General features: G+C 40.2%; 1 protein-coding gene across 3 annotated transcripts; it reads right to left on the minus strand.

Moving 5' to 3' along the window:
- Positions 1 to 909: 909 nt before the first annotated feature.
- On the minus strand, positions 910 to 11688 carry MTX3 (metaxin 3). 3 transcript variants are annotated; one of them, XM_061430055.1, is made up of 9 exons: positions 11576 to 11688; positions 10985 to 11054; positions 10514 to 10590; positions 9240 to 9332; positions 8541 to 8723; positions 8233 to 8309; positions 7568 to 7725; positions 6047 to 6135; positions 910 to 2792 (listed from the first exon to the last, which is right to left on the minus strand). In XM_061430055.1, exons 1-9 carry the CDS (start codon positions 11654 to 11656, stop codon positions 2682 to 2684), a joined length of 939 nt encoding a protein of 312 aa, XP_061286039.1. In that variant the 5' UTR covers positions 11657 to 11688; the 3' UTR covers positions 910 to 2681. The 3 variants fall into 3 exon arrangements, with proteins under 3 accessions (XP_061286039.1, XP_061286040.1, XP_061286041.1); XM_061430056.1 differs by lacking the exon at positions 9240 to 9332; XM_061430057.1 differs by lacking the exon at positions 6047 to 6135 and having other exon boundaries at positions 2699 to 2792.
- Between the last annotated feature and the right edge of the window lie 629 nt (positions 11689 to 12317).

Consider the following 12317-nt stretch of genomic DNA (forward strand, 5'->3'; position numbering starts at 1 on the left):
AACTTCCTAGCATCTCATTAGCTTTTACCAAAAAAGCAAAACTAAGTGACCCAGCATATAAATTTTCACTTATCTAACTCATACTTTGCCTCTTAGCAGATAGTCTGGAAGTATCATGGCCTATATGGCACTCAGCCAAAGGCTGTTCAAAGCAGGAATGACTGAAAGGAAATAAAATCATATTTACATTCATCTTTTCTACTAAAACAAAGGACAAAACTTGCTATTCCAGAATGATACCTTTTGATTCAACTTTCAACACATTAAACATTACAGTATGCTTATTAGCTGCATCTTTGTGTCATAAGAACACAATACCCACATTCTTTAAAAATGTAAACACATTTTTCTTACTCATGGACATTAGTCACTTTATTGACAGAAAACTTTACATAACCCCGTATTATTCTTTGATTTTGTCCATCGGGAAACTTGGGAGTTAAATTTACCATTCAATTTTAGAGTTAGTATAGTTAGGGTTGGGTTAGTATAGTTCTATCTCCTACAAATTTTTTATTTTTCCAAAACCCAATTTTAACTGTCCTATTTTACACATGTTTAACAATTGTAAGTCACTTCAAATGCTTTTTGAAAGCTTTAATAGAAATCATAATTGAAAATGACTAACCACTAACGCACAAACAGATGTCTGATTAGTGTGCTAACCACCCTTCTTCAGTATACATTAATCCCAGAGGATAATAAAGTCCTACAGTCATGATTTCCAACACAGAATATTCATACAGATTTCCGACTGCTGGAATCTAACAGAAGACTAACACAGAATAGCACACACACACACACACACCCTCTCTACAGATTTCCGACTGCTGGAATCTAACAGAAGACTAATAACATAAAACACGCTCACACACCCACGCACCCCCCACCCCCACTCCCACCCACCCACTCTCCCACCTGTTGCAGAAGTAATGTGAAACAGATGAGTGACTTTCTCTCAATGTATCCAGACAGACAACCAAGACCTTGAAGATTACCTTGTTTCTCATTAAAACTTTCAAGAAAAAATATTTATGATGACTTAAAGACTCCTATATAAATAGCTACCTAATACAGAACAAATTGAGAGGATGCAGGTCAAACACTGCTGAGCTCCACTCAGCTCAAATTAGACGAGTCTACTGACTCCAAAGCTGTTTTCCTAACATGGGGGTTTCAGCAGGATGAGATAAGATTTGCTGAGCACCATAGTAATCTTTTAAGACACTAATCAAAAACATGGTCCTATATTTAAAAAACCCCAGAAGTGGTTTTAAGACAGCAGAAGCACCTCAGCCACTAAAATAAGCAAGATTCTAAGTAAAATTACCCACACAGCAAATCTTTTAACAGTTCAGCAACCAATAAATGGAAAATGTTCCTTAAAATATGCTATTTCTGATTATTCCAAAGAATCCTTCAACTATAGTTAAGCTCTATGGAAAATAATTAGTTGTCATAAAGCTTCTGACTATGTGGTATGTTTCTCAGGAAAGAACACTGGTCTGAGCCAAGCATGGTGAACTTGGATCAGATGCACAGTAGGTGCTTCCAGTTCTGGGGCGGCGGGCTCCTCCTGAGTAGTGTCTAACAACTGATCAAGTGTTGTAAGACTTTACAGCCTAACATAAAAGAGATGCTAACATTCAGCTCTCCTGAAATCAATCCAAGAAAGAGATGACTAGTGTTAAAGATGTACTACAAATACACAGGCCTAAAGCTTCAATTACTCTTGCCTGGAAAATCCCATGGACGGAGGAGCCTGGTGGGCTGCAAACCATGGGGTCACTAAGAGCTGGACACGACTGAGCGACTTCACTTTCACTTTTCACTTTCATGCATTGGAGAAGGAAATGGCAACCCACTCCAGTGTTCTTGCCTGGAGAATCCCAGGGACGGGGGAGCCTGGTGGGCTGCCGTCTATGGGGCCACACAGAGTCGGACACGACTGATGCGACTTAGCAGCAGCAGCAGCAGCGGCAAAGCTTCAATAAATTAAAACAGCCCTTGCTAACCTATACTGAACACATCAGCAAATACTGTTATATTGAAGTGCATATAGTCAGACAAATATTATATGTTACCACCTTTAATATTTATATATATGGTACTAACTCCCCCAAAGGTTAGACTTGTGAGATTATTAAGAAACACATTCCTTGTTTTTTAACATTAAATACAGGTTTTCTATTAAAGAGAATATTAGAATATATTTTTCCTGGTGTCTAAAATAGGCATCAGATTTCTAAAGAGAAGAGAAAAGGCCTTAGGCAAAGAGCCACATATTAAATATTCAGACTGGTCTAAGGACACTAAATTAATAAATTAACTTGAATAAATTAAGTGTGCACATTCAGAACAGAAGTGGAGCTTTGGGCCAGCAACATGTGAACCAAAGGCAAAAATCTGCCAAGGTTAAGGCTGGTTTTTATACACAGTACAATGTATTTTCTCTCCCCCCCGCCAAGTTCATTTAGCATTCACGCTGCTGTTATTTAAAGTGCATTGCCAAGCTAAAACAGAAGCTTCCTAACGAAAAAAAATTGCTGTCATAGAAAGTTTCTTTTGTTTTAGAGTCTTCCTTCTACCTATTTTTAGCATTTTCTTTTTGCCCTTCACACACTTAGTGTAAGAGATTGCTGCAACAATTACATGACTCTGGACACAAAGCATGATGACTGTCAGGGTGATAGCCGGTGTAAGGAATTACTTTCTTCTTCTGCTGGAGTCAATTTAAGTGTTGGCAGTTTCCGAGGAGGAAGCTGAGGGCTTTGGCGAAGATTGTCATCCATCTGTGGAAAGTACAAAAGGTACATCTGACTAATAGCTGTGGTACCACGAATACGGACTGTGGCGTCCCCACCCAAACTATAGCCTAGACAAGTACAGAACCTTATGTTTCTAGCACTGCTAGAGAAATCTCTTCTTGCAAATAATCTCCAAAGAATTCTAAACACCATACCTAAATACTGCCGGACTTAGTACATGTACGGGGCTTCCCTTGTGGCTCAGCTGGTAAATAATCCGCCTGCAATGTGGGAGACCTGGGTTCGATCCCTGGGTTGGGAAGATCCCTGGAGCAGGGAAAGGCTACCCACTTCAGTATTCTGGCCTGGAGAATTCCATGGACTGTATAGTCCATGGGGTTGCAAAGAGTCAGACACGACTGAGCGACTTTCACTTTCACTTAGTGTATGTATAAAAGCGGTATGGCTCATCCTGGATGGCTTCACAAAATTACAGTAATGTCACAAAATGAACCGTCTGAATTCAACCACAGTACAACTTGGTTTAAGAAACCTTCTCATACTAAGCGTAAAAGCAACATTTCTGTTAGACTACTTTCCACAGGTTACAAAGTATGTTCTCATTTGAGCTTCCCAAGACAATTATAAAGAAAAAAAGACCATCATTCTCTTTTACAGATTAGCAAAAGGAAGCTCAGAAAGGTTATCAGATTTGCATTAGCAAAGCTAGCATTAGAGCTGAAATGTGAACCCTGGTCTTATACTAATACTATTGTTCTTTCAACTATACCTCAATGTCTCAATAAAAATGACCTGTACTCCACTCAAAAAGATCACCTCTTTTAGGCTCTGAGTATTTAGACCAAGGAAGGCTAGGAAAAGAGACAGAAGGATAAATACTTTAGACCTCATCCAGAGGCACTGCAAACAATGGATCAGTTCTAAGTCTGCTCTAGAGAAACAAAGTAACGTGGAGCACATTTAGAAAATGTCCAAGAGTTTCAGGAGTACATTAGCATCCCTGAAAACATCAGAAGAGGGGTTATTTAGATCTGAGTCAGACCCTAGAAAGCTACCTTTAACCAGGGTACCCCAAAACCAGAGTGCAAGGTCCTGGTGTTAAGCTACTTCATAAAAGTCTTGAAAGCAGCTGCCATCGATGACCCAAAACCAACAGAATACAGCGTCTTATCACCTAGCTGGTAGACAGGTTTTTTTTAGAGTTTTAACATGTGTAGCGCAAAACTCTCTCCTTTCAAGATGCTTTTATAAAGCACAGAGGAAATGTTTCAGCAGAGGTACACGGGGTTTATAATCAAAGGAAAAGAATAGAAGACTAACTCAGTTTTCCAATGGACAAGAGTATTCCCAGTGAACTATTTGAATCAGTTGTGTCGTCTTTTTTTCCTTGCAAGAACTAAGTTCCTCAAACATAACTCTTTTCTTTTTTTTTTAAGCTCTAGATTTTCTGACTAAATGGTGAACAGTGGTAGTCAAGAGAATTTGTTGTTCTATTGTCTTGTAGCAAACAGTGATCTGTACTGAAGAGCAGATGGGAAGTGGGGTGGGGAGAGGTGCTGGCATAGGGCTAGGAGACTCTCATATAGTGATGATGCCACAGTGAACTTTACAGAAGTGGTGGCAGGGCCTCTTGGTTTCACTTTCTGCACATGTAGGTCTGAAATGAATTTGCCACAGATGGAAATGAAAACTACACTGGATAGTCTTCATCCAGCAGAAAAGTATCTACAACAGTCTGAATAATTTTTCCATTATCCACACTTAACTCTTGGTGTATTTCCTCTCATGAGATTTACTGCATTGGGCTAAGAATTAAGACAAACTTGGCTTTCATTCAGCTTACCCAAACTTTAACAAGAGGTACATAGGTAAGAAGTTAAGTGTTAGTCGCTCAGTTGTGTCTGATTCTTTGCAACCCTGTGGACTATAGCCCATCAGGCTCCTCTGTTCATGGGATTCTCCAGGCAAGAATCCTGGAGTGGGTAGCCACTGTCTTCTCCAGGGGATCATGAAGTGAAGTGAAAGGTGCTCAGTCGTGTCCGACTCTTTGCGACCCCATGGACTACACAGTCCATGGAATTCTCCAGGCCAGAATACTGGAGTGGGTAGCCTTTCCCTTCTCCAGGGGATCTTCCCAACAAAGGTCTCCCACACTGCAGGCGGATTCTTTACCAGCTGAGCCACAAGGAAAACCCAAGAATATACCATAAAAAGAAATAAAATGGTCATTCCAGAGAGTGGCAGTTGTAAAACTGGCTATTACCACCAGTAGTAATGGATACATAATTTCATTCACGAGTTACAGAGCTGACTACACAGCCCATGCTGGAATCCAATTACTAGGGTTCAGATTCTCTCTCTACTTCTTGCCAGCTGAATGACCTCAGGCAGATGATGTTATAAGCTACTTGAAGCTTCAGTTATCTCATCTGTAAAACGGGGATAACAGAGTACCTGCACACACAGGGTTGCTGTGAGAGTAAATGAGATAACTCATATACAGCTCATATGATACAGTGCCTGTTACTCAATCCCCCAAACCTCTAGCCAGTGTTATTAGGCCATAATGACCCCTTAGTTTGTGAAAGAATGAAGCATTATCCATTTGTATAAGAAAAAAGCAAGTTTATCAAACACTTGAGGAAAAAACTGTATAACTCTCTTTTTTCCACCTAGAATCACCCTTGAAATTTCCATTGTTGGTTCCCTCCCCTGCCCAATTCCTCAATATTTCTCTCAACAAATGCATAGTCCCTAAGTGGCAAATATTCACACTAGCCAAAAACTGTAAGCAACATTTAGAACAGAGGATAGGAAGGAGAAAAAAAAAAAAAAACACTTATGTGAAAGAAAGAAAAAGACACCATAGTGCTATTAGTAAGAAAGAATAAGCACAGGAGCTTACGATCAAGAAAACAACCCTGAGAGACGGAAAGGAGCAGACAAGCAAGCAAGAAGTGTTTTTCTGTTTCTTTCTCTCTCCCCCTCTTTTTTTTTTTTAAAGCCAAAGTCTCCTAACTTGAAAAGTACTGCTAATTGTGTGGTAAAAGTAAACCCAATGCTATCATCAGATCTTTCCCCCAATCAGTCCATTACTGGCTTCAAAACACTGTATTTTGTACCGCTTTAGTAAATGTATATTTAAACAACTTTCTGAAAAAAATAAACTTAAAAAAATAAAGAAAAGGGTAAAGGTAATGCATAACCCAAGTTACAATATTAACTGCAGAAAGGAAAATGCTGAACTAGTACAAAATAACGACTGAAGTAAACTTGACCTTTTCAATCAAGTTGGATTCCTTATTTACAAGTTGTGTCAGTTTCTGTAGATTTGCATCTACCGTTTCTTGTCCAGCAGGAGAGATGCCTAAGAAGCCAGGACAGAAATCAGAAAGAGGAAATTTTGAAAGCCTTACAAGCTGTTTAGATTCAAAGAATATTAAGTCTATCCACCCCCTAAGTGCTCCATCCCCCACCCACCTCCCCAAAAAGGCAAAGTGAAAAACCATTCTCGGTTCAAAGGCAAACTTAAGACATACGGTAATACTCCAAAACCAAACCCTAAGCCAAAGGACTAAATGTGTCCTTAAGGAGACCCAGTTAGCCAAGTGTTAGGCAGACAGCCAGGTCTTTAATAAGAGCACAGCAGTCCTCATTGCCTTCTCAAATTTGACTTGTACCTTTTCCCCACCCATTTCAAATAGGCCTTTAGTTACAACTACTGCATTTGAAGAGCTTTCTAAGGGCCAAACAAGTATCCACGCCTCCAAAGCACTCGAACGGACTTTAAAAAAATAGTTTTCCGGGATCTATTCCAGGAGTGGATTCTATTCTAATTCAGTGAATCTGGTACAGGATTTAAGATTTTGTATTTGTTCTGTGGTCAGGTTTGCTAACCACTGCTCCCAAGTAACAAGGTTGAAAATTACTCAGTTTCATGACTTCCAAACTACTACCTCTCCCTTGTTACATACAAGTGTATTATACACAAAACACATAACGCACTATATAAAAAAGTAAACTGTTCCTAAGCCAATGGTCCTCATGACTTGTTTCTTAAAAGGACAATTTCTGCCAACTCTGCCCACACAAACGTAGTGTCCCGATCACTTAAGCACAGGGCCCCACGCTCCCGAAGCAGCAGCACCTAAGTGCCCGGTGCCCTCTATTTCCTATACCTCCAGTCTGCTGCAATCAGTTTGCAAGTAGTGGAATCATGGGAATGTACCTCACCAAAATCAATCTGCTGCTCATTTCTGTTCACGCAGGAAAATGTCAGAAGCAACATTTAAAGTAATTGCCCATTTGCATTAGGATAAAGGTTGTCTTTCAATAGGGACATAATAAATACCTGTGGTTAACTTTTAGAAGAAAATGACCCACTTCAAAGGGGCAATATTTAAAGAACAAGAAGCGAGAACTGTATAAAATCCAGAAGAACAGACAAAAGGCAAATAAATATTTCTCTATTGAAAGAACTAACACATGGGGGGAAGAAAAGTTGGAAAAAATGCCACTTTTTGAAGTTTTATAAACCAGGATTTTGGAGAAGGAAATGGCAACCCACTCCAGTGTTCTTGCCTGGAGAATCCCAGGGATGGGGGAGCCTGGTGGGCTGCCGTCTATGGGGTCGCAGAGTCAGACACGACTGAAGCACCTTAGCAGCAGCAGCAGCAAACCAAGGTTTAAAGACAATATACACACGTTTTAAATAAGTAATGGATTTGGTGTATACCTCCTTAGGAGAATATGCAAATATTCTATGCAAACAAAGATTAGCTGAAGAAGAACCAACTTACCTCCAAGACTAACCCTAAAATAACTGTTTAGGATATCATCACAAAAGCGACACAGGTTGGAGAGCTGCTTCAAATGTTCTTGTAACTGAACTTTAGGAAAACGTACTTTATAAAGAGGTGCGAGAAAACCAAACACATAGGCATCCAAAGTGGAAGGCCTGAAAATAAATTAAGGATTTTTAAAAAGCACATAAGAAAATATTAATCTGGGATTATGCTAAAAACTTTTTCTCAAATACATTTATCAATTCTGCAGTATACAATATAGTCTTTTAAAAGGTTTATTACCCATTTGGGCTTATAAAAATGAAACAACTAGGGTTTTACTCATTAGCAGTTTTTTAAAATACTCTTATCCATTTTATTTAGAAGAAAATTTAAGTTGTAAATTAAAAGATTTACTCACAGGCATCATATAGAGACTACAGACTGGGTGGAAACAGTCTTAAAAGTTTCAAAGTCACATATGCAACATATGAAGTCAATGTTAGATTACCCCAACAGAAAGTTTCCCATAGTAAAAAAATCCACCAAGTATTTTTTTAAGTGGCAAACTCATTGGGGATGGGGTAAAAGGACCTGGCAAGGGAACTTGCTTTAAGTAACTGCTCGATGGATATATGCGAACAAAACATTAAAATGGTTTTATAAGGGAATGTACTCACATATCTCCAAAGAAAAACTGAGATGTTCCCAATCTGTTTGACAGAAGATTTAGGCACTCCTTCGCATCTCTGTATATCTAATAAGGATGAAATTACATCTCAAAAGTAGGAAAGATGCTCGAGAACTCCTTTTCAGGCTGGCATCGATAAGTATTGGGCAGGCCAAAAAGTTTGCTCGGGTTTTTCTGTACCATCTTATCATACAGAAAAACCCGAACGAATTTTTTGACCAACCCAATAGTTTCATCTCTGTTCTCTCTTGTCCCTCCTCCAGAGAGCCCTTGCTCTGAAGGTAATTCCAACCATACCTGAGCTTCTACTTCTCGAAGGTGGTAGAAGGGAGGCTCTCCCCTGGTTAGGAGAATCCTATTCAGTGCTCCTTTAGACATTCTTCCAGGCAGGATCAAACTCAAGGGAAAAGGCATTCGTGAAGCAAACCATGGCTTTGTCACAGTAAAGTAATTATCACTCTCAACCCAGAATGTGTGAAGCTGCAAAAGGAGAGGGAAAAACACTACAAGGATATTCTTTTATTAAAAGAAGATCATTCAGTAGATGTAAAACTTTTTCATAAATATCTCTGAGTGAAATTAACTTCATACCCATTTTCCAGCTAGGATGATTCAAGGATAAATCAAGGTTTTTAAACATGTGAGTTTTGTTTTGCTCTATCCCAAGCATACAGAATAAGGCCTGGAACATACCAGGTACTTAATGAATATTTTCTGAATGAATTACAGTTGGCCCAAATCTATACATGGAGCAACAAACTCTGTCTTTCACAGAGAATTTTTATTTCCAAAATGACACTGTCTTTCACTTTGTTGGTTCCTATACTAGTTGCATGTCTAACAGAATCAACCCAGTTTCACAGTTACGTGAAACAATCGAAAATAATACATAAATGAAATTTCCTCTCTTACGCCTCTTCCGTTATTTTTTTTCTAAGCAGACTAAGTACATTCTCAGTAAGTCACTAAAATACTATAATATTCACCAATGCTCACCACTGCAGGAAGAAGCTTCTCTTCAAGGAGAGCAATGTAAGCTAGCGTATCTGCCCCTTGTTTTGCTGAAAGTTCATAATCAGCATTGTATTTCTGTTAAAAAATATAAAACCCAAAACCTCATAAGTCAAGAACATCCCAAAACAGTGAAACTAAATAAACTAGGACTCCTATTCTTCTTCAAAAATGGCAAACATATTAAAAGGGAAAAGAGAAATACAAATTCAGTAACAAATGCTACTTAATGCAAATAAAGTTCTGAGCACAGTGTCATGTACACAGTAAGGTCCATAAATGTTATATTTAATTTTTATTTTTAACTATTATGTCAATGATTTTTAATGACCTTAGTTTAGTGCATGGCATGTAGTACAAACTTAATATAAGCTATTATTATTTTTGTTAATTTATAACAAGGAAAAGTTCTAATTAGCTGTGTTCCCCATGAAAAGAGAAAACTTTCCCATTTAGAAAAGTTCTAAATTTTGTTGACATAGGACTTCCTTAACTATTGGCAAAACTGATAACTTTCACGTTTATATAAACTGCTACATGTTTAAACATTTTAGATACATAAACCTTGGCATGTTCAGATATTTTGGATACATTATTTCATGAAACATTTAACTGCAACTATTAGTATTAGTATCAGATCAGTTCAGTTCAGTCACAGTTTAAGTAATTTTAAAAAATAGTTGCTAGTTGATAGGAACTCAGACCTCATACCAAGAACAAAATGTGTAGCAGTTATGGAACTAAATTTACAATCATATCAATAAGTGTAATAGTGAAGATCGCTAAATTGAATCTACTTATACCTAAACTTCAATAAAAGCCAAGCAAAGTGCATGATCATATAAGTTGACTGTAACTCACTATATGGCTTTTGAATCACAGTACAACTCAATTTAGAGCAGTGACTCTCAGATTTATGTTTTTTTTTTTTTTTTTTTTATCAAATCCTATGTATCTCCAAGGTGGTTAGGTGGTAAAGAATCTGCCTGCAATGCAGGAGACCCGGGGTTCGATCCTTGGGCAGGGAAGATCCTCTGGACGAGGGAATGGCAACCCACTCTGATATTCTTGCCTGGAGAATCCCCACGGACAGAGGAACCTGGTGGGCTACAGTCCATGGGGTCACAAAGAGTCGGACTCAACTGAAGCATTGCATGTATCTCCAAAAAGGAATTCTAAACAAATATTTTTAATGTTTTTCTTTTTTTAAAGTAACATGCAGGGATGGAGAATCTACTTATTCAAAAAGGACCACCCACCTGTTTTCTTAAAAAGTTTAGTATTTTTGCTGGCTGAGAAATAGTATTGTCTTCAGTTGTCAAAACTGGTACATCTCCTATAATCAAAAAACATTTTACACACAATAAGGCATTTTGATATCCTCTGAAGAGATCCCAGTACCCTTAAAACTACACCAATCACATTTGGAGGAGGAAAAAATGAGTAAGATATTTTAGGTTTTTGCAGTGTTACACACACACACACACACACACACACACACACACACACACAGTTTTGGAGAGCATTTCATTTCTCATAATTTCCACTTATTTGGCTTGTCCTTTGAAGTATTACTCAGAATGATCAAAACATAAGCAACATACAATCAAGGTCATGGTGAGAACTAAAACCCCAAGGTACTCCATGGCTACATGCCTTCTAGCTTTAAATGAGAGGGGGGATGGGGCAGAAAGGGGGCAGAAAGGAGCGTTTAAAAGTTTACAGTGTACCTCTTGAACCTCTCCAGTTGTTATCTATGACATTGACTTTCAGGGGTGCACCAGAAAATTTGGCGTAAGCCTGAAAGAGAGTTTGCAATAAAACATTTTAGACTGAGTACTAAAGGAAATCTGCAGAGCAGCTTGACTTCAAATCTGGGTGCCCCGAAAGGTAGACACATCAGACTCCGGGACTGCATCCCTCCCCAGACTTCTAGCCGCTGTTGCGCACGCCAGCTGCCAGGGCTTTGGGGGTTTATTTCACCCCCACCCCAACATTCAGGGGATACAGAGCAGGGAGCGCGCGCCCCCTGCTTTGGGCTTTCCATCGCCCAGACAGCTTTGCATGATTGAAAACACTCGGAGACAAGCGGTGAAGCCATGACTTCCCCGCCGTGGCTTCGGCGGGGACACAGGCTAGGCTGTAACTTCTCGGACGCGAGGGAGCCCAGATTGCTGCTGCAAGCAGCGTCCGGGCCGGCCCGGGCCGGTGCGCCGCGCGGGAACCACCTTTAGCCGCCGGGACCCGGCCAGCCAGCCTCGCGCCTCTGGCCCCGCCCCTTCTTGCCCGCGCCCGCGCCCGCGCCAGCGAGACGGCCTCACCATCACCACCAGGGAGTCGCTGTGCACCGACGGAAGCCCCCAGCCGCCTCCCCAGCAACTGAGTTCCAAGGGGGCCGCCATCTTGCCGGGGCCGACCTTTGTTATCCCGGAAGTGCTTTTGCCACCTACTTTCCGGCAGGTGGAATCACGGGGGCGGGGCGAGGAGAGAAGAGATCTCTGGGGACCGGGAGAGATGCGAGAAGGACCCCTGGAGGGATTAATCGCATGCTTAGAATCGGCTTGGCCTAGGGGTTGAGAGTCCTGGGCAATAAGTCAGATAGCCTGCTAGTAGTAAGTCCCCAGATACTTATTGCATGCCTAATGTGTCCCATGGAGAAGGAACTGGCAACCCACTCCAGTATTCTTGCCTGGAGAATCCCAGGGACGGGGAGCCTGGCAGGCTATACAGTCCATGGGGTTCGGACACGACTTAGCGACTAAAGCAAGCTATGTGCCCCAAGCCCTTTGACCATTACTACCCTGGGCCTAAACTAACCCATTTGTAGAACTAGGCATAGTAGTTTAGTCACAAGATTGTTCTGTTTAAAACTATGACATGGGGGTAAAGAACTTGACATACATCGTAGGCACTCTGATTGTTTGACCCCTTTCCCTCATATATTTGGCTTCTGCTTCTTGCCATTCTCAATCTCAATTAGTCACCTGCATGTTTACTTGTTACACTTTTTCTAAAAGTAGCAAGTTTCCTGGAGTTTGTCAAGTTTCCTGGAGTTTGTCAAGT

This window comes from Bos javanicus, chromosome 10, assembly GCF_032452875.1.
Source record: "Bos javanicus breed banteng chromosome 10, ARS-OSU_banteng_1.0, whole genome shotgun sequence".
Classification (NCBI taxonomy): domain Eukaryota; kingdom Metazoa; phylum Chordata; class Mammalia; order Artiodactyla; family Bovidae; genus Bos; species Bos javanicus.